The sequence below is a fragment of the Balearica regulorum genome, chromosome 12 (assembly GCF_011004875.1).
Source record: "Balearica regulorum gibbericeps isolate bBalReg1 chromosome 12, bBalReg1.pri, whole genome shotgun sequence".
NCBI classification, from domain to species: Eukaryota; Metazoa; Chordata; class Aves; order Gruiformes; family Gruidae; genus Balearica; species Balearica regulorum.
In genome coordinates, this window is record NC_046195.1 from 11,990,824 (window position 1) to 12,011,652 (window position 20,829).

At 38.2% G+C, this 20,829-nt stretch overlaps 1 protein-coding gene across 4 annotated transcripts in view; it reads right to left on the reverse strand.

Annotated features, from left to right (window-relative positions):
* Positions 1-19,116, reverse strand: part of SECISBP2L (SECIS binding protein 2 like) — a 30,944-nt gene extending 11,828 nt beyond the window's left edge. The window contains exons 1-11 of one of the 4 annotated variants that reach the window (XM_075764993.1): positions 18,810-19,116; positions 8,328-8,506; positions 6,577-6,901; positions 5,922-6,057; positions 5,260-5,489; positions 5,150-5,174; positions 4,253-4,386; positions 2,361-2,492; positions 1,729-1,812; positions 809-976; positions 506-647 (exon numbers count right to left, since the gene is read on the reverse strand). In XM_075764993.1, the coding sequence (XP_075621108.1) occupies positions 506-647; positions 809-976; positions 1,729-1,812; positions 2,361-2,492; positions 4,253-4,386; positions 5,150-5,174; positions 5,260-5,489; positions 5,922-6,057; positions 6,577-6,901; positions 8,328-8,506; positions 18,810-19,058 (1,804 nt within the window). In that variant the 5' untranslated portion in view covers positions 19,059-19,116. Of the gene's footprint in view, positions 1-505; positions 648-808; positions 977-1,728; positions 1,813-2,360; positions 2,493-4,252; positions 4,387-5,149; positions 5,175-5,259; positions 5,490-5,921; positions 6,058-6,576; positions 6,902-8,327; positions 8,507-18,737 lie in introns of all 4 variants that reach the window. The other 3 variants (XM_075764996.1, XM_075764994.1, XM_075764995.1) reach the window with 3 other exon arrangements.
* Between the last annotated feature and the right edge of the window lie 1,713 nt (positions 19,117-20,829).

The window sequence follows — 20,829 nt, forward strand, 5'->3', positions numbered from 1 at the left end:
TAAGAAACAAATTTAGTATGAGAATGCCTTGGTCAGCAGGTCCCGAACTATAATCGGTAGAGGCAGGACAAATATCCTGGAGACGTATCCCTCTGTATCATAGTCACAAATATCCTCTCTAAGCTGCTTTCAAAGAGAATTCTGTTATATCTGTAGTAGATGTTTGGTTTGACCTAATACAGGTCTTTTTACATATTCATTTCAGCACTGAATTACTCTCAAGACATGAATCCTGAGTTTTGAATAGCTGGTGTCTTCTTTTAAAAGAAGTTTGTCCTCAGTTCTCCATGGACTTTCACCACTGCATACTGCAGCTCAGAGGAAGATAGCATAGGTGAGTTTTTCAAGAAATGCATTAAGAAAATCTTCCCAGGTTTTTATTATGTTTATATTAAAAAACCTAAAACTTGGCAGGAAAAAAAAAAGCATATTTAAGATGCTCAGATCAATCACCTTTATATTGACACAAAATACATTCAGCAGTAGTCAAGCAGATTAGAAATACCTGTGTATGAAAGAGGCCTGGTGTTGGTGATCTGACGAGCTTTCATTGCTTGCTGCTGCTTTTCAAGAGCTGCTAACATGTCGCCCAAATCTAACTGAACAGGGGTCTTGCTCTTCTTTCCAGCTGCTTTTGATAAAGCCTCCTATAACATGAACATCTCATGCTCATAAATACAATGAAATAGTGCCTGCAAAACATTCTTTACAAGAGATTCTTGCTAATATAAAGAGGAGCAACAGCAAACTGATACTCCTCTTTACCAACTACAAGGGGCAGAAGGGGGGGGCAAGTAGAACTACACACTTGGAGTTTTTTCTGTTCCATGCTTATCTCTGAATACTCTTGAGCTGTGGCAAGTGCTGCTGCCAAGGCCTTCTTCTTCTGACTTTTTGCACGCTTTGGTACAGAGGTTGTAATGGGAATTGGAGTTTGGACTATATTGATTGGAGAATTCTCTGGTAAGTCATCCAACTAGGATTTTAAACAAAATGCAAAAACAAGCAGTTAAAGACTCTTCTCTCAAGGCCATAGGAAACGTGACACTCCAGAAACCAAATGAACTGTTGCTCTGGTCAGCAGTACGACATCCCAATTATTACATGCAGCTAGACAACACAGTAAGTTAACTAGTGGTTATTTTGAAAAATTGACACCATTACTACATATTTGCAGATTTAACAATTTTAAAGAAAAGCCTGCATCAAAGCATTAGTCTGAATACAAGCCCTTCGAGTCAGAAAGAATAACCAGGATGTAGTTTACATATTAACACAAAGAAAGCTCGATATTCCTCAGAACTAATTTTAATGTCAAAAATCCAGTTGCATCTACCGTTCACCCAAAATTTATTATGAGACTTCAAAAAGCACAAAACTCATGAGAAACTAATCAGTGAGATGGAGAATTTGGAGTTGGACTCAATGATCCTTATGGGTCTTTTCCAACTTGGGATATTCTATGATTCTGTTTGTTAACAAGTGAAACTAAGATCCATATGATAATCTCATTAGCAGACACAAATCCAGCAGTCTTTTTTTGAGATAGGTTCTCTGCACCACTGATTTTAATTGGCATTTCTTTAGCATCCAAAACTGGCAACGCAAATACCCTAAGAACATCACAATTATGGCATCATAAGTATTGGAGCAGAGATTCATAAAAAATTACTCAAATTAGTCTCAAAATAACTTAAAAATGCCTTGCAAAATAAAATAATTACTTACTACTTTGGGTGAAATCTTTTGCTGGATGTTACTACTTTTGCTGCTGCCATTGTCACTATTTAGCTCTGGAAATTCATCTTCATCCTAAACAATACACAAACTAAGAATGAGGAGAATGGAACCAAAAGTCACATGAAAAGTATCAACTGAAATCACTGAAGCTAGAAGAATGAATTGAATCTTTAAGTCCCACATAAGCTAGAAGGGCTTAAAAGTGACACAAGTAGAAAATTATGAAAAAATAACAAAGCATTTCTGTATCCAAAGAACCTTTTTCAAAAAACCCAACAATTTATTAACATTTTATACTCAACAAGTCTAATTACAATTAGGAGGGAAGAGGTATAAAACCAGAGAACACAGTAATTTTTATTCACAAGTGAACAGAAAGTTACTTAAGTTACTTATCTAATTTGTCAATCACAGATAGTTCTAAATTCTTGTATTTTCTACAACACCCAAATACAAGTCTTTGTACATACACAATGAAAGCATCATATTATATTAGTATACTATATTGTACACCTCTTGGAGTGAGATGCTTTGCAACTTCTCCCCGTTGAGAATATCACTTATTCCACACACAACTTGCATCACTATAAAACGCAGATACAGTTTTCAGACAACACTACCTCAAAATACAGGGGTTCAGGACTCTGCTCTGTTCTACTTGGCTGGCTTGTAGTTAGAGGTTTTTCATGTCGTTTCTGCAAATTCTGCCTTCTTTCTGAAGATGTGCTGTGGTCTCTGCATCTGAAACCGGACTGAAAATAATGATTGATTGATATTGTGCAATTTCAATTTTTCGAGACGTGTGTGCATGCATGTAAGGCATTCTCATGTCTGCTGATTAGCAACTAAGAAGGTACAGTTTTTACAGAATTAGATTTAATAAGCTGTGTTTTGGTGGTGTTTGAGTTTTGGTGGGGGTTTTTTGGGTTTTGTTTGTTTTTAAACCTGCACAAATGTATTCTACAGATTGTATCAGTTTATTTCACACACACACCCCCAGGCCCAAAACAGTATCTTATCAATTTCTAATTTGAAAAAAATAGGGTCCTTTTGGCCAAACAATGAAAACCACAAGAGTTGCTGGTGACTCTATATAAACTCAGACATGAATTCTGAGAAACTGTCTGTAACCATGATCAAAAGAACTTTTTCCCACTACATAGTTATTTCACATGCAATTATTGCCTTTTCAACACATTTTATGCCAATGCACAGGTTCTCTAACAACCAGAGACCTCAGTATAGTGGTATAAACATTCTTCTGTGTATGGCTGAAAGCTTGGTGGAAACCCATATGCAAGACTGGTTGACTGAAAGCAAAGTATGATTTGAATCTGAAATTCTGGATTTCTCATGTGTTTCTCAAAAAAATTTCCTACAGACCTGGTACAAATTTAGTTTCAAAGGAAACTAGTTTGTAGAACAATTCTGCCTTGAGGTACAGTGAATTTGGCTTGGGAAACCTCATTTAAAACTCTTTGTGCCAGCTTTGTTTTTAAATATCTGAAATAACTGCCAGATTTAGAGTCTAGACTGTGACTGGATGAAAGGAAATCTGGTTCTTCCTACTCTCCCAATGCCATAAACCACAAATAGTGGCTTCTAAAAGCCTCCGATTTGACTACAGGTTATAAAAAGATTTAGAACTGCTACACTGCCAGATACTAGCATCAACAAGCTTCTTTATATAATAAACCCACAGATATCAAATGGGAAGATTCAAGACAAATTAACAATTCCATCTAAAAAACTAAGCAGGGCAAGTTAGCTCACATATAACTGTGCATACAAGCACGCCCATAATAAAGCTCCTACTTCAAGCTGAGCTATTCTTGTCTGCAATAACTGAATTCAACCAAAACCTATGTTTAAGCAAAGGCAGATGTTTCAGCTTTCTCTTTATCCCCTTCTGCACCCCCCAAAATTACATTAGACTATCAAAATTAGGAAGGCCACTTTCTCCTCACATACTAGTTACAGAAATCCTGTCCTGCTTGAAGGAAGTTTCACAGAAACATATTCTTCAAGCTTTAGCATAAAACAATTTTAATTCATTTACTACTAATAAAAAAAGTTTCAAAGACAACAGGAGTGAGAACACAGGATTCTAGTTCATCATCACATCAGAATCCTTCTTTAGGAAGTTGTTTGGTTTTTTTTTGCTTCTGAAGTGTGAGCGGGTCAAGAAGTGAACTAACTTTTCTACACCCACACTGTCTTCATTTCAGAAGTTACTTTATATATGTAATGTTCTTCCTAGGTAGATACATATAAAGAACAGGCTATAGGCAGAAGATTGCTGAGTGCGTGAAATTATATGATATAGTGCTATTTCAAGAAACATACAAGGTATACGTGTACAACTGGACTTTTAGGTTGAGTTTCCATGCTTTTCATTCCCTGTTTCCATTAACTATTCCTTGTATGTTAATTCTATAATCTATTTCAAATTCCTTATTTTCATATATTTCCAGAAACAGAACACTTGAATTTAGAACCATTAGCAACATACCTGTGAGCTATTTCTTTGCTCAGCTTGTCTTCCACCTCTTGAAAATGTCTGAGTTTTCTCAATCCATGGTTTTTTTTGAGTTGCCTGGGAATTTACATTAGTCCAACTTATACCAGCTGAAAGAGAAGTGCCACCTATGAAAAAATTAATTAGTATGACAGAACGCATCATAATGACACACAGGCCACCAGAGCCAGGAACACAATTTTGATACAAATAAAGTTCTCTGAGAAAGTGTAATTCTCTAATTCTCCTCTGACAGCATTTACTTCTGTAGCTATTTCTAGAAGTTAGCAGAATTGCCTTTATGGAAGAGTCAGATGTCAGACATTCAAATTGCCAACAACTGATTATCAGGAAGCAGTCAAAGGAAATCCCAGGTTCACATCCATAGCAATTTCAGTCCAGTCATAAATAAAAGCAATTAGTGTTACCCACTACCACCAGACTAATCAAAGTATTTGTTCATGTTACAGTACTCTAAAGCTTCTAGAAAAATATCAGTACTACTCAAATAGAGAATAAGAACTCCTTGGCTCTACTACTACCCAGTATGAACTGAAGTCCACCAGGGTAAGGAAGCTTAAGGATAAAATACAACAAAAGCACAGCTTTGAATGCTTCCGTTGGACCCTCTGGCCCTTAGTCCTCTAAAGAAAGGCAATCGTTGATAAGTCATTAGCGACAGCTACTTATACGCTTGTTCATTCAAGAAGTAATGGGATTCTTGGTGGAGATGGTGAAAATCACAGTAAAGATGTATCTTTAGAAGTATCGGATCAGTTAGAGTAGCATGCTGCAAGTAGATTGAGAGATGTTCCTAGCAAAACGTAAAGCAAAAATACAAAAGTGACCCAGCCAAAATTAGAATAGCTCACCAGCTAAGACAATGCTTACTTGTATTTATTGATGGTTCTACAACCTGAAAAGGAAAAAAAAATTTTTAGTAATTTTTATTAGTCTGTAGGAGACAAATATAGTTAAGTTATTCCGTTATGTTTACATACATTCATTGCACAAGAATCTGTATTTCTTGAAGTCATGGCTGCAGCCTGGTTATTGCCATGCTTAGGACTACAATAGCCACTGTCACTGTCAATGTCTGCTTCACTTGCACCCTGTTCACTAGAGGACTCTGCAGCAGGGTGAGAAGCTCTTCTGCGCCTGCCTTTTGATTTCCAAAGCATTGTAGATGCGCTCTCAGAAAGTGACTTATTAGCTATATCTGAAGGAAAGTCTGCAAGAAACAATAAAAATATAATTACTCATGCAGGAATTGTTAAAGACATGAAAAATCTACACATCATAAAAAGAAATGGAAAAAGCCGAAGTCTTTGCACATGACAACAATTTCCTTTTAATAAAATTAAAAACAGCATTGAATTTAAGCAAGTTATGTTTGGCTCCAACTATTAATAATAATCTACTCCAAGAAGGGTGTTTTTGACAGTGGCAAAGTCTCTGCAGGAGTACCATATCATTGCAACATTAATAATGTGACATATTGAGTAGGTCTTTGTAACCATCAGCACTTTTTCTTAGCTTTCTGATCTGCAAAGATTTCTCTTAAAAGCCACATCTAAACCAGGTTCACCTTCTTTTAGGAAAGATGGTAACTGACATGTAGTTCTAGTTATTTTGTACACCCAGAACACAAGAAAGAAGTTACCTGTTTGCTGTGATGCATCAACCAACAAAACAATCTTTGATCTGTTCTCAGGACCTGATGAACTAGTCTCCTTTTGAGTGGCGACATTTTTCACTGGAGGACGTTTATTTTTTACATGCGTCTGTAACTGCTGTTGCTGTTTTCAAAGATCAGCCACACATACACATAAGTCATATGATTTGACTTCATAGTTGCAATCAAAGTAATTAAAGTTTTAATGCTCTCTACAGAAGCCACATGTTTAAAGACAAGAGATTAAGGGAAACATTCATAAAAGTATTTGATTTATTAACCTCTGCAGTATTTTCTGCATGAACTGTTATGAAGTGGAAGTATCAAAAAAAGGTAAAGAAAGTATGGGTATACTTCCTTTGTTCTCTAATGAAGTAATTCTAAGCTCAGATCAAACTAGCAGAGAGGCAGTGGAAGGGAGTTTCCCACATTATACTTGCAGGCTTTATAAAACTCACCAAGTATCTTACCACAAAGTATCTCTGTAGACAGTATTTCTACTCTCCGACTAACACCTCTTCTACCCACCTTTCCTTCCATTGATACTACTGACATATCTCTTCTTGCTCAAACAAGATGCCTGCTTCCCATGCAAAGATATGTTCTTTATACAGTTCTACTTAGCCTATTAAAACGGACTTACTTTTTGTATGACTGGTCCCCTGTTACCGCTTCTGCTCCGCTGACTGGATAACGGAAAGACCTGGCCCGATGGGTTGGGACGCTCAGTGCATTCTGCAGTAACTGTATTTACAGCATTTGCTGTTTGAAAGGGTGCAGAATAGGGGGCAGGGAAAGGATGATAGAAACCCATGACCTGAGCACATGGGGCTGGCATCAGCTGATAATACGTATATTCTGTAGAAACAGGTGGTTGTGCAGATATTATAGGATAAGCAAGGTATGGTCCTGCAGGATTTGGGTTGGGTTGCTGCCATCTGATGTCATTGTTGTATAATGGAAACTGTCTGTAAAAATCAAAAGGAAAGACAACTGCTCAGTAAGTTTTTCCCCCTCTCAAGGAAATTCAGACCTCTATCATCCCCTTAAAGAAGCAACCAAACAAAACCAAATCAAACAACAAATAACCACAACTTATTTGTTTCATGAGCTCCTAGCTTTTAATAACTGAACTTAAACTTAATAGGACTTCTTAGAGATGCCAATTAAATGATTCACAAGCTCACATTACATTCAAGCACAAAAACAAATATCTTTGTTGATCTTGCATTTGTGTAAACTTATTAAATTTCTAATAACAAACTCAGAAATAAAATGTAGGCATTTCCTTTGACAAGTATTTCCGACCCATTACAATTTCATTGTTTCAGAAAACACACATAACCTAAGTAGATACCTAAGCTTACACAAGGTAAGCTAGCAGACACATGGAACAGTGACATTCTGTAGCTAACTCAGGGCCAAGTACTTGAGCATATTAAGTTGGCAACTCACCTCTCGTTCAAAATTCATATGAAAACACATGCCTTAAGAAGCATGCATGAAAACAGGCATTCACAAACTTATGACCGAAACCAAGTGTGGAGACTTCTGCCTGTGTTTGTGACACAGCACAATACAAGACCACCCCCTTGGAAAGCATGAACCCCATTCTCTTTCTTTTCAAACCCCCAAGAGACCAGGAGACCTTCTACATGGAAAATGCAGAGGCCCAAATATCAGAGAAAGAGAATAGGAAAAAAGCAAAAATTCAGGCTAATTTTACAGATCTGCAGTAGGCAGTTGCTAAAGGTTTATTTTTGTTCTTACCTATTCAAGTGCAGCAGCACTAAAGTCCTGTCTTCAGCAAACATCGTGTACATTTTTCAAAACCAAACAGCAATAATTTTTTATGTCTTCCATACAAAATAATCAACATTGAAGTTGTGCATTCAGGGAACAACATATTTGGACTAGAATAAAGAGTTCCTAGATGCAGTGTATTATAACTAGTTATGCAAAGAAAACTAGATACAGCTACACTCAAAACAAGTGTCAGCTGCATACTGTTGCGCCATGGCAGGATCCAAGTTGGACACCTGGAGCCTTGCTTCAGCACCACAGATTCAGACACAGACCTCCTGACTGCCCTGGAAGATGCAAGAGCACGGCAGGTGACTTTGTGAGGGATTTGTACCAGACCTCTGTAGCCAGGGAAAGAAAAGCAGCAAAGAATATGAATAAAGTAGAGGGAAGGAAATAAGTTTAAAAAAAAAAAAAAAAAGAGATCAGAGACAGAGAAATTTCCTCCTCACCCATGAAGAGTCAGAAGATTACATATGGCGAACAAAATTAATATACAGCCAACAGTCACCGACTCGTCTCAAGTCTACCAAAAGTTTAAACTCATTTAAAAATAGATCATCTTCCATGAAGACCACAACCACTTATTACCTATTGGATTGGTTTTCCTGTACAAATGGATAGCAAGTGATCAGGTAGCTAGGGATAGGAGTTGGTTCCATGCCATTAATTCCTCCACTGTCATTAGGAAGCGCCATTGGGATCATTAGTGTTTCTGGACCTTTCTTCTGAGGAATAAATGGTTCTACTTCAGCTGACAGCTTGACATTCTTAAGAAAGAGAAAATAAATAATGTCTTCATTAAATACAAATCATGAATTGTTTAGGAAAATTTAGATTCATAAAGTTGTATGGTAATTACAAATAGCACAAAATAGCAGGCAAATGGATGACAAGACTACAGGATTTCTGCAGTAAACCAAAAGAGGTGGAAAACAGTTGACAAGCACTTGTTACATCTTTCCAATCAACCAGGGTGTAATACAGATCACCAACATTTAGCATTTGTATTAACCTTTACATTTTCAAAGTGCAATACAAACACTAATTAATTTTAAAGGGACTGAAGTTCAGATCTGGCAGAGGATATACTAGTCTGAGCACAGAAAGAAATCAAATTAGCGCTGTAGGTGGAACACAGTTGTGTAGGCTTTCATAAGTGAAACTAACATACGGAAGACGTAGTAATGCCTGGCCTGCTCTACAAAATTGACCACGTTCCTAGGCAATTATAAAAAAGATTTTTCAGCAGTAAGCCATAGGTTTACTGCTAAAATAGATGGTGTATCACAGAAGAACCCCACACGCACATTCCATCTGCACAATTTTAACAAATTTTAAAGTGTTAAGAATGATTAAATTTCGCCATGAAGAAGGAATTAAAGACTGCTTAGACATAAGTTTTAAAGTCTGCTTTCAAAAAAAATATCTCCTCCCATCATGAAGGTGTCCTCAACAGTTTATAAGGTGGTTTTAACCACGCTTTTGGTCTTGTATGGAATAGCTGGATCTTAAATAATGAAAAACGCTCTATTCAATAAGACAACTGCAGATCCAAAGTACCCTTAAATTCTATATTCCATTATAAGTTATTCAGTCAAAAAGCATCTTTTTTTGTACAAAGATTTCAGCTTAATTATATTTGTCTCATATTAGTATCTCATAGAATACCAATTTCTAATAAGATTCTCTCCAAAGGAGGCAAGGACTCCACAAACTTTTCCTTCCATTTGTCTAAGAAAGAATTCCAAAGGCAACAGATAACCTGTATGAGTACATGCTCTTATTTTACAAAAAGGAAAGCTTGAAGGTTTCATGTGCTGAGGACAGTCTTATATCCTTGCCACTACCTATAGAACATCCACATGCACAGAAACACTTAAACAACGGGAGCTCTGAAAATATCATGGCAAGTACTCCGATGTCCACACCCTTCTCAGTTCATGTCCTTACCCACAATCCACCCAGAGACAGACTCCACCCAGAGTCCAGTATCTCAATCTATAAACTTATAAAAAAAAAACCTACCCCAAAATTGTTTTTTTAAACTAAGAACCCATATTTGCTTAGCAGCATGGAGGTGTAGGAGGTGGGAGGGGCAAATCAAAAAATATTTTGAAAATACAGTTGTCCCAGTCAGTAACAAAAGCTACTTATACTTGATGAGTAGGTACTTTAATGTATCAGACTGAACTAGAAAAAGTGAGGTTAAGACCCACTCATGTCGAGTATTCGATCTTTTAGTTAGTCTGACACTTACTTACCAGAAAATTTAACTACTGAGCAAAAAGTAGAATCATCATCAAGTAAATTACTAAGACCATAAGTTACACTGTAATTTACCAAATGAGTTGAAAACCAACTGAAAACCATAGTTGAGACTGTAAAAGCCCCCTATATTTTAAGTATTATATTCACTACTAAATCATCATTACTACCAGTGACTGATGCATTATATTTTTATAATAGACATATTTTCAATGTATTACTTATGATTGTATTATTAGAATTCCCTATCAATTTCAAAAATTAAACCAAAAATTTTGCTCAATGCATTCTTTTCAACTCCAAATATGACATTCAAACTAAGTAATTGCAAAGACAGTCACTCTGTAACAGCTATTTGGATGACTTGTACAAGCAGAATCAAACTTCTACAAAAAGTGTTATTATATACAAAGTGGTGCCTCTGTTTTTATTTTTACCCTTCCATTATCAAATTTGCTAATTCATACTTCTTTCATGAGATTTTATGCAGTATTACCTCAAATTTCACCATTAGCTACTTCCCGTAAACAACAGTTCACCAAATAATTTCTCTTTAAACATCACTCACGTTTTCCAAATACTGTGCACCTCACTAAAAGTGACCTTTACAAACACAGGAGAAAACTTTCCAAGTGTAACATCGTTTAGGATAGGAGACCATTGTCTGCAGGATGTCTGCAAGTATTAACTTGAGGTCAAAGTAACATCATTAACAACTTTGATAATAGGACATTCTGCAAGCCACAGTGACCAAGGCCAAAGGTTGTTTATGATTAAACTGAGAATTCAAAAAAATCGTAAAAAAATGGGAGGGGGGGGCAAAAAACGTGAACTATGATCATTTTTAACCATTTCTTGGGAAGCTTCTCTGTCTTTGGACATGTCAAAATGTGCTGGGAAAGTAGAAATGTCCCTTCCAACAAAATGAATCTCTGCTTTGATATGCTTATTTAATAAGAACTGCCGTCATTCACAGAGAAAATTGTGGCATAAGAGACCTAAAGTTTTGGCAGCAACCAAAAAAGGAAAACAAAACATCAAAAAAATAAATAAAAGGATAAAAGCAGAACTACAGTGGCAGGGGGAAAAAAGTTTATCTTAGCAAGTGACAAGATACACTGTCCCTTGTCAAAAAAGTGGTTATTAATGACTGTTCTGAAAATGTTTATGGCCATAAGCACCAATACAGAAGTATCACTACCTGCTGTGCAACAAGGTTTGTGTTACAGTGGAACAATCACCTTAATATTAATTGCCTTGCTTGATCATTAGGTAGTAGGTGAACATTCCTTCCTTCTACGTTACTGTTATTTCAACTCCTGACATTAAATTCAGAGGAAAAGCTATGGTGCAGTTCCAGCAGCAGCACCCAACTTGTGCAACACAAATCAAACACCCTGCTCTACTCAGAGCTGCTTCTCTGACCTCAGGCACATCCCTCAGCTGCCGGGCAACTCCCCTACCCTCTGCAAAACTCCAAGGCATCCTCCTCACCACACAGCACCATGGGGATCAATCACTTATGTACAGTGATCACATAATAAACGACAGAAATACCGATGCTGAAATCCCTCCCTGAAAACTAAGAGGGTTTCTTCAGGCTATTTCAAGATTGCCAGGCAAAAATACTGCTTAAGAATAGATTCAGTTGTGGACTGGCCTACAAAACTAGATGGCATAAACATCAAAGGAACACACCAAGGCTGTCTCATCCACAGAAAATTCAACGGTAAAACTAGGATGAGTGCTTTACAAGTACGGTATTCTTAATGAAGCACTGAAAACTTTCAAACAACTATTCCTAATCTCCTGGTCACCATCTCCCAGTAACATGTCAAGTGAACTTTAGCCAAGATACTAATTATAAACCATTCTAGTACTGGCTCAGAAAATAGTCAAAACATTTTATTCATGATTCAGGGTGGGATAAGATTCCCTATTTTAAAGGTCTTTCCTGTCTGGCTGTCTCCTCTTTCCCTATATTATTTTGGGAGATTGATGTGGAAATAAAAAAAAAATCATTCCTTAATGGCAGACTTGCAGAATGGTCTCATGACAATGATTTCTGTGATATTGTACTATTTCATCATTCATTATTAGTATTATGAGAGAACAGTCTTTCACATGAAGTATTAAAAAAGAAGATATAACTGATCAAAGCAGGAGCTGAATGACTCCCATAAAGTATTTCTTGTCAATTTGTGACGATAAGCCCTACCTTACTATTCCATCCAAGTATTTTGGGTAAAATTTGATTTACTGAAATCTTTCCAGTAAAAATAGAATTTCATATATATCTTTTATGGTTTTTTTTCTTTAAATTTATTTTAAAAACCAAAACCACTCTGTTATCACGTGATTTAGGAAAACGTCATTTGAATGATTCTGCTTGATTTTGCTAGGTTTAAGCAACTAAGATGCTCAAACTAGAACTTTAATGTTTGCTTTCCTGTTGCCCCGTCTCTTATACAGGTAACAATTAACTATTGCTATGACAGAGCAATTGGCCGATATATTTAATTACCGTTTTCTGTACAGCTCATAACATATTTAGCTTACATACAGTGGTATAATAAAGATACAGCCTATCCTGTAATTGTAAACACATATGGGTGTATTTGAAAGTTAATTTCATTTTTTGCCTACAGAACTTTGGTAGTGTCTGTTATTTAAAGGAATCAACACTGCATTTCAAAAGTCTTTTACATACATTATACCTTAAACACTGTTTTCTTGTGCAATTTAATCTGTACCTACAGGTTTGTTCGGTTTGTGGAGGTTTTTTTGTTTTTTTTTTTAATGCTTCCAAGAAACTCGTTTCAGTAGAAAGAATTTTGGGTAAACCTCTAGATTTAATTTTGCATTGTTTCAAAAAAATCATTCTGCAAACATAATACGAGGAATCCTCAGCACAACTGAGAGATTTCATCAGACAAGAAAGCCTCATTTCCACTTCAGGGTAGAAAACAAAGACAGTGTAAGTGCATTACCAACTAAACAAAGTTAACTTCAACATATTGCTTCCTTATAGTATTTTACCAGTCCCTCTGAAATACTTCAAAGTTCCTTTTTACATAGGATATGTCTTCAGATGAGGACAGTAAACTTTATTACACTTAAAGCAAAAAGGGGAAACAAACGTACTAAGTCAGGTCAGACCGCTAACCAACACAAAATATAAACAGACATAACTCTCCAATGTGATTATCCAGACATTTCAGTACATTTCACAGATGGCTAGTGGCTTTGTTTAACATGTGACGGAAACAAAATGGCAATGCTAAGTAATTTGCCCAAAGTAATCTACACAGATTTATTTTTTTTTTTTAGGACTACGTTTTTCTCAGCGAGGAGAAAGAGTTGGTGAAGACAGACAGCAAAGTAACTCGTTTTTTTTAATAAATGGCATTTTAGGTCTCCTGGCTCCTAATATGTTGTCAGAACAAACAGAAACAGCATTCCCTTAACAGCGTAAGAAGAGAAAGTGAAACAAAAAACAAAAGAAAAGAATGGTCAATTTAGTATTAAGTAAAGGTGCTGTAATACTCATTGCACCGGACAAGTAAAAGATATCTCCAAGTGAGAGTTCTTATTTCTTTTAACAGGTTGTCTCTGTGCTTCTTTGGCCAGATACAGAAATAATAATGCCAAATAAAACATTTTGTTGTCATTGTTTTTGTTTTTTTAAATAGCATGTTGACATGCTTGAGACTCAGTGGAAAACGCAACCAATGACAACCGAAGTAAACTCCAAAATAAGAGATGAGATCCTTTGTTAAAAATGGCATTTTGTTTCAGAAGCAAATATTAAGCGCATAAACCAAAGTGCATGCAAGCATGTAGGAACGCAATTCCTCAAAGAGTCCATCCACACAACACAAATGGAATGGTAAGTGCAGATAAACAGAGATAACAGATCACGCCACTAGGTTGTAACCACAAACAAACAAGAAGAATTAGACAGAAACATTTGTCAAACACTAGAGAATTTGAGGGAAGGTTCCTACACTTCTACTAATCCTTACAATAGAGCACTTGTGATACTAATTTATGCTCTAATTGCTCTCACAGTATTGAGATTTATTCTAGCCTGTATTCACTAAAAAAATAACACTGTCACTGACATCAGTAAATGCAGGGTCAGACCCTAAATAGTTAATATTAAGTAATATACATTTGTGATCAGGCAATCTGAAGGCAAATATTGCAAATATTGCACGACTAAACTTAATTTTATTACAGGGTGCAACTTTTTCATGTTTATTCACTCTTTCACATCACAAAGCTAAACAAAGCTTGATTGAAATTGGCCTTTGATAGCCACTGGATTCTAAATATAAATTTGTCATGCTGAAGCATCAGATTTTCAATCAGTTGCCTATTAATGGAAGCACACCCCTTCAAAAGAAACCAAGATTTATACAGAAGTCTCTTTTGTAGATATCCCTAGTTTCAATTTACAAAATGTTTCGCAGTAGCTCATTACATATTTCAGTCCAACAATTACAACTTTCAAGACAGCATATATACTGAAGCAATCCTTTGTTTCCTATATAAAAGCTACTGTAGTCATCAACAGCTGCAAAGACAGAAGATGACACAAGCAGGAACAGACTGGTAAACTTTGTCCTATAGTTATAGCACTGTATATTTAATCTTAGAAAAGTTTTTGTTCATTGTAGCTTAACGTCATGCAGCATTTTCCATTAAATAGGATCTCTGTCAGCTTGCTCTCTTAGAAGACAACACTTGGATATCAATCTTACCATTTACAGGGTGAGAAAATAGACACAGATGCCACATTTCAGAGGGCTATAATAAAAATCAGCTGGTTTACTGTCTCAAAGTCTGGAAACAAGTCTCATCACAAGTGTAAGAAAAACATAGCTCAAAGTTCTTTTTTTTTTTTTTTTTTAGAATAAGCAACTTTGCCTCTGAATTTTGGATTTCCAAACTTAACTTAAAAGTCATGTTAGTAGTAAGACAGGTCACATTTCATCTATTTTAAAGAGAAACTTTTACAAATATGGAAGTCATTGTTTCTATAATTAGTTACTTCTAAGTGGCAGATACTTCAGGAATTGTAAATATGCAGTCCAACTGGAAACACCAGCAGCAGGCCATTTAACACAGCACAAAATTTAATCCTCCCTATTTGGATTAAACATAGTAATTTTGATGCAACACTTACAGCAAATACACCATGAAGTTAGTCTTTCCCTTTTGCCTCAGCTCATAAGGGAACCATGCATAATTCTCCTCCCTTTCACAGAAGGAAGCACCGTGCTCAGAATATTAGAAAGCTAAGTATTAAAATTTTTTATGTATATGTAGAAAATGAGCATGTGGCACAACATGACAAGTCAGCATGTTTAAACTCAAAGCCAGAATGTTCTAGAAAAAAGGAGAAAATAGTATTTACAGTTACAAAGTTTGTCCAAAGATTAAAAAAAAAGCTACCAACAGGATCCTCTCTGCTTATCTAGTTTAGAGCATTTAACAGTATATAAACTTCTAAACTCACACTATGAATGTGAACTAGTAATATCTAAGCGCTTTGTAGCCTATGTACTAAAAGTATTAGTACAAACCATTCATGTAAATCAGCTTCCTCATCTCCACAAACCAGTCAGTGATAAACAAATTTGTAATCAAAAAGTTATGTTCATATATCTTATCCATAACATTTAAATTCACTGGAGAACATATTCTATTAAAAGATAATACAAACCTCAAAAAACCCCAATTCTTCTGTAATTTCAAGGTTCAAGAGAAAGTAACACGCAAAACACGTATCACAAGAAAACTGACCTTTTCCAGTTTGCTTCAGTTGAAAATTCTACCATGTGTAAGAAACAGTGAAGGAAACTGGATAGGCTAAAGAGCACAAAGCACTGATCTAGATCTACTTCTATGGCAAGCATATTATCAAGCCAACTGTTGAATGGTCAAGAATAATAGAGGCAAGCAGAACAGGCTGTCTTTAAGCAATACTAACACAAAACACAGGTCACTGATTTTGCAACTTCACCTGATTTCTCAACTGCACCAAATGTCTTAATCATAGGGCAAGACAAATGTGTAACACTGAGAAAAATCAAAGCACAGCAGTACCTCTGAGAAGGGAAGTTGTTTCTCTTTAGGTTTCTACCACAATCAGCTTCAACAGAAAGAGTGCCAGAGGTCACCTGCTGAATTTTATCTCTTGTAGGAAAGTAACCTACACTTAACTGCTGAAACTCATACTCTTTTTAATGGGAACAGTTTCAGTTCTGGCATAGACAGAAGTAAACTTCCACATGCACTACAAAAATCACAACATGTCCTATCATAAAGCTGTTTAAAAACAATTATTTTATTAAGTTTTCTTCTACATCAGCTGCCAAAAATATCATGGAGCATATTATAACAAGCAAAGTCATACCAGAATTTAGGTAACAGAAACCTGAAGGGCAATCTACAAGTGACATCTTTTTGTCATTTAGGTGTCCAAATGTTCTTGGCACATGACATCTCATACTCATTTATTGAGCCAACACCACAAACCTTTGTTCTAATACACTCCCCATCAAAAGCATTTGCAATTCATCTTTACTCTTTAAGTACTGTAACATAGTACACTATTTCTACTCCCTCATATTCTAATTCCACAGTAAGTATTCCTATCAGCATGTACAGTTACCATGCTGTGGCTGAGAGAGTCTTCTGAGTGAAAGGGGAGAAGAGGTTAAATACTGTTAACACACATCTGCCTGCTTTAACATTCATTTATCAGATGCCGTGCAACACAGGTGCAGAAGGGAGTCCAAATCAAAGAAAAGATGAAACAGCGCACAAAACTGATGCAACCTTACCAAACACTTACACTGGTAAAGGAGATTACATTCAATTCTTACAGCACAAAAGGTTCAAACCCAAAGCATTTAGGGATCCCCTAATTAAGATGCTACTGTATAGTGAGAAGACAAAAGCAACAAGATAGTTGATTCATTTTAGAAACTCATCAGATATTAATTATTTGTCTGCCTAGAAGCCTCACTAGTGGATTAACGAGCCAACAGGACTAGATATGCTGCAAACAGTATAAACAAGAACATGGTTCCTGCTTCAAAGAGCTTAACTGCACCTCCTGGTTGAAATATTGCATTTAGTTAAAATAATCACACAGAGTGAACACTACACTGAATAACACAATGATTCTCAACTTCCATGAGCTATTTCCAACAAATAAAGAGAATGGTTTGATGGGGGCACATGTGCGGACCTCTGGTAAAGAAGAGCTCAAACAAGAAGGAATAAATATTTCACAAGTGTACTGCAGCACTAATTACAGATGAACCAAAGGGGGGATAAAAACCCACTCCAAACCCCAAGATTTTAAAGCAAAAAGTACAACAGATTAGACCAATGTAATTTTTACAGAATAAGATCAGGTTTTCTACATGAAGGCAAATAAGAAAGCACAAAAAAAGTTAGTTTAAAATCATTAACACAGCAGAAAGCCTTGTAAGAAAGATACAGTGGGAGCCATACTGTAATAAGATACACTGTTCACTAACTTCTTTAGACACATGTACAAAATGAAAGCAATATATCTTTACAGAGTGCGTTATTACTCAGTATCTCCTTTGCGACAGCAGGTTGTGTTATTTCATTGATTAACCCTACTATTACAACCCCTGGAGATGCCAAAGCTGAAAACTACAAAAGCAGCAATAATTCATTAATTTTAAACACATTTTGCTGAAACAGAAGCTTAAAAGTAAAATCAGGTTGTTATAGATGGTAATGCTCATTTCAGATATATCTTTTAGAACTACCTTCTGATGATGAAACATTTTATTGCATATATGTAACAAATCATATGAACTCTTAAATCCCAGCTTAAGCTTCTTCATACCTACAGTTTGAAGGGTCTTAAGACTAACACAAACCGATTACCTTGCAAAGCCAAAATAAATATTGAAGAAAAAACCAGTGACACCTAGAATTAGTGAGTGAGCTATACACAACTCTCTCCCACTCAGCTAACCAGCTGAGACCATCAGCTGTGTCCTAACACTGAAAACTTCAGTCTGAACCTGATATTTACAGTATTTTAACAAGAGTGGCACATCTCTCACATTGCAAAGCTCTCAACAAGCCTGCAAAAGCCTCTTCTAGTGACCAGGCAGGTTTAAATTAAATGCCACCAACTGCAATTATTCCGTAAGCTTGAAACAAAGCCTGAAGGAGTAGGAGGGAGAAGGCCAAAACGGAGCTTCACATCCCTTTGTGAACACCAAGGGGATATGCTCACGGCTTTCCAGCTCACACGGACAGACCAAACCCGGGCTCTGCCGGGGCTGGGGCCGGGCACGGCCTGACGCCGCTCGCCGGAGGCCAGCGCCCGGCCTCCCGCCCCGGCAGAGGGGACGGCGGGCGTGTTACCAACTCGGCAAACACACACCGAGCTCCCGCTTCCAGCCTTGAAAACGCCCCGTCCGAAGCCTCCCGGGGGCCTTTCTTCGGCGCGGAGGTAAGACAGCACCCCCCTCACGACCTGTCCCCGTCCACCCGCCGACCTCGGCAGGCCGCGCCCTGCCCCTCCGCTCGGCGGCCCGGGGCCGCTGCCTGACGGGACGGGCCTGGCAGACGCGGTCTGACAGAGCCGGGCCACCGCCCCGGCGCTTCCCTGCTCTGCTCTGCTCTCCTCTCCCCACCCGGCCGCTCGCCCCTCTCCCTCTCCCTCACCGCGGCGCCGGAACGTCGCTGCCCCCTCCCGCCGCAGCTGTTTACGGTCAGCGCTGAGCCCGCCCCCCACACCTTGTCGGCTTTGTCCATGGCTCCAGCTGGGCTGGGCAGCGGCTCTAATAAGGACGGCGGAGAGTCCGAGCCGCCTCCTCCATGGCGCTCGCTTCCCCCGCCGAGCTCCCGCACACGCCCAGCGCGGCGCTGGCCCCGCTCGCAGCTATCACGGAAACCGAGCCCGGCTACGCCACGGCCGGGGGCGGGGAAGGGAAGGGAAGGGAAGGGGGGGACGGCGGCAGGGCGAGGACGGCGGGGAGGGATCATCTGGGACGGAAGCCGGGCGGGCCCAAGTCGCGCGGAACGCCTTCGCCTAAGCGGTGGCAGGCGCACTCACCGCCCCTTTCTCGTGTGTGGCGGTTGTGGCGGGCGTCCCTTGCCCAGTGAGTCGCCGGGCCGCGTTCTGGCCACCCGAGAACAAGCGAGACTTGTCTTAAATATTAAAGAAATCGTCAAAAAAAAAAGGGGGGGGGAGGGGAGCGGGGTAGTGCTATTCCTTCTGTCCGAGGCCGTCGCGTACACGGCGCTTCGAGGGCAGCAGGTGCATTGCAGGGCTTGGTCTCCTCAGAGGTGGTGTCGGGGGACTCTCGGGTCAACGGTGTCCTTGAAATTATCTGGAACATCGAAAGGAAAAAAAAAAAATCTGTGATTTATTTAGAGGCAGAAATCTAAAAATGTCACACAAGCGTCTTGAGCAGAGGGCCGGGCTGTGAAGCCTGTAGTAGGCCTGGCCCTACCACGGCCTGGTGCTGCCGCTGGCCCATCGTGCACCCAGCCCAGCCCCAGCAGCTGAGCTCCATCAGCCCGTGCGCGTAGTGACCTGGTCGGTACCAGTGCAGGAGGGACACTCAGTCATGGGTTTCGGTACAGCCTATGGGATGTTTCTCTTATTTTGCAGCCCTGGTTCTAAATCATGTTTAATTATTGTAATGCCCACAAAGTCCATGAGACTGCTCACCCCTGAGACTCTTTATCTGTGAAGGATGGGAAATGAGTGTACAAGATGGTGCTGCATAACAACACAAGCTCCCATACACGTGTTCAGTATGTAATGGTCCTACATTTCATTAATATGTCTGTTGCCTTTGGTTTAATGGAAATCAAGCATGATTTATTTACAACATGGTTGATAATGTTTTATCAATATTCCTACATCATAGCAAGGGGAAAAAAAATAGGGCTAAGTACCTTTGTAAAAGAAAAATGCAAAGGATATTCTGGAGCAGACTCCTGAGCACTTCCAGGTAAAATACATTTATAAAATGTATTAATACAAGAAGCAAGTTTCTGCTTGATAGAGGTTCTTGTGAGGAATAAACAGCCAAGTTACGGGAAAAAGTAAGCGAGCCTGTATCTGAATCTGACAGAGATAAAACTACCAAAAATGTATCTAGAGAGCTGTCTTGCTAGAGTTTCCTAGATTTAACCTTTATTTTATAATTATTTAATCTTTCCAGATTTATGTTCAATTATGCTATGTAACAATATGTTCTACTTTATAAAATTTTATTTCTTGGATTGATCCACACAGTCCCTTTGTATTTTCTTAAAAGTTGCTCTTCACCATTAAAACTTCATACGTAACATATGGTATTATGAAGATGGCTATTACATTGCACAGTAAGATCTCATCTTGCAAACAGATGACATGAACAGAGAACTTGTGCAGACTGTCACTGCCTTCTGTGCTATTCCATCAGCAGGATCACCATCTAAGTGTAACTTTTGCCTAATTGTCTGCAACTGTTTTGTGACATAAGTTTCCATGGGGTTGCAGCCAACAAAATCATAGGTCCTATGATCCCATGGATCATATGGGAAAGGGAGAGGGTGAAGTTGTAATCCCAATTAAATTTAACTGTAGGATTTCTGTTAACTTCAGTGAGGACAGCATTTTACTACAAATGAAGAGGACAGGAGGGCTGCTGCAGATACAGAAACCTCATCTTAACTGGAGAAGCTGCAGTAGTTGTAGACTTTATATGCACTTCTGTATCCCGGCACTTTTCTTGACAAGATTAAATGGTCAGCAGAACTA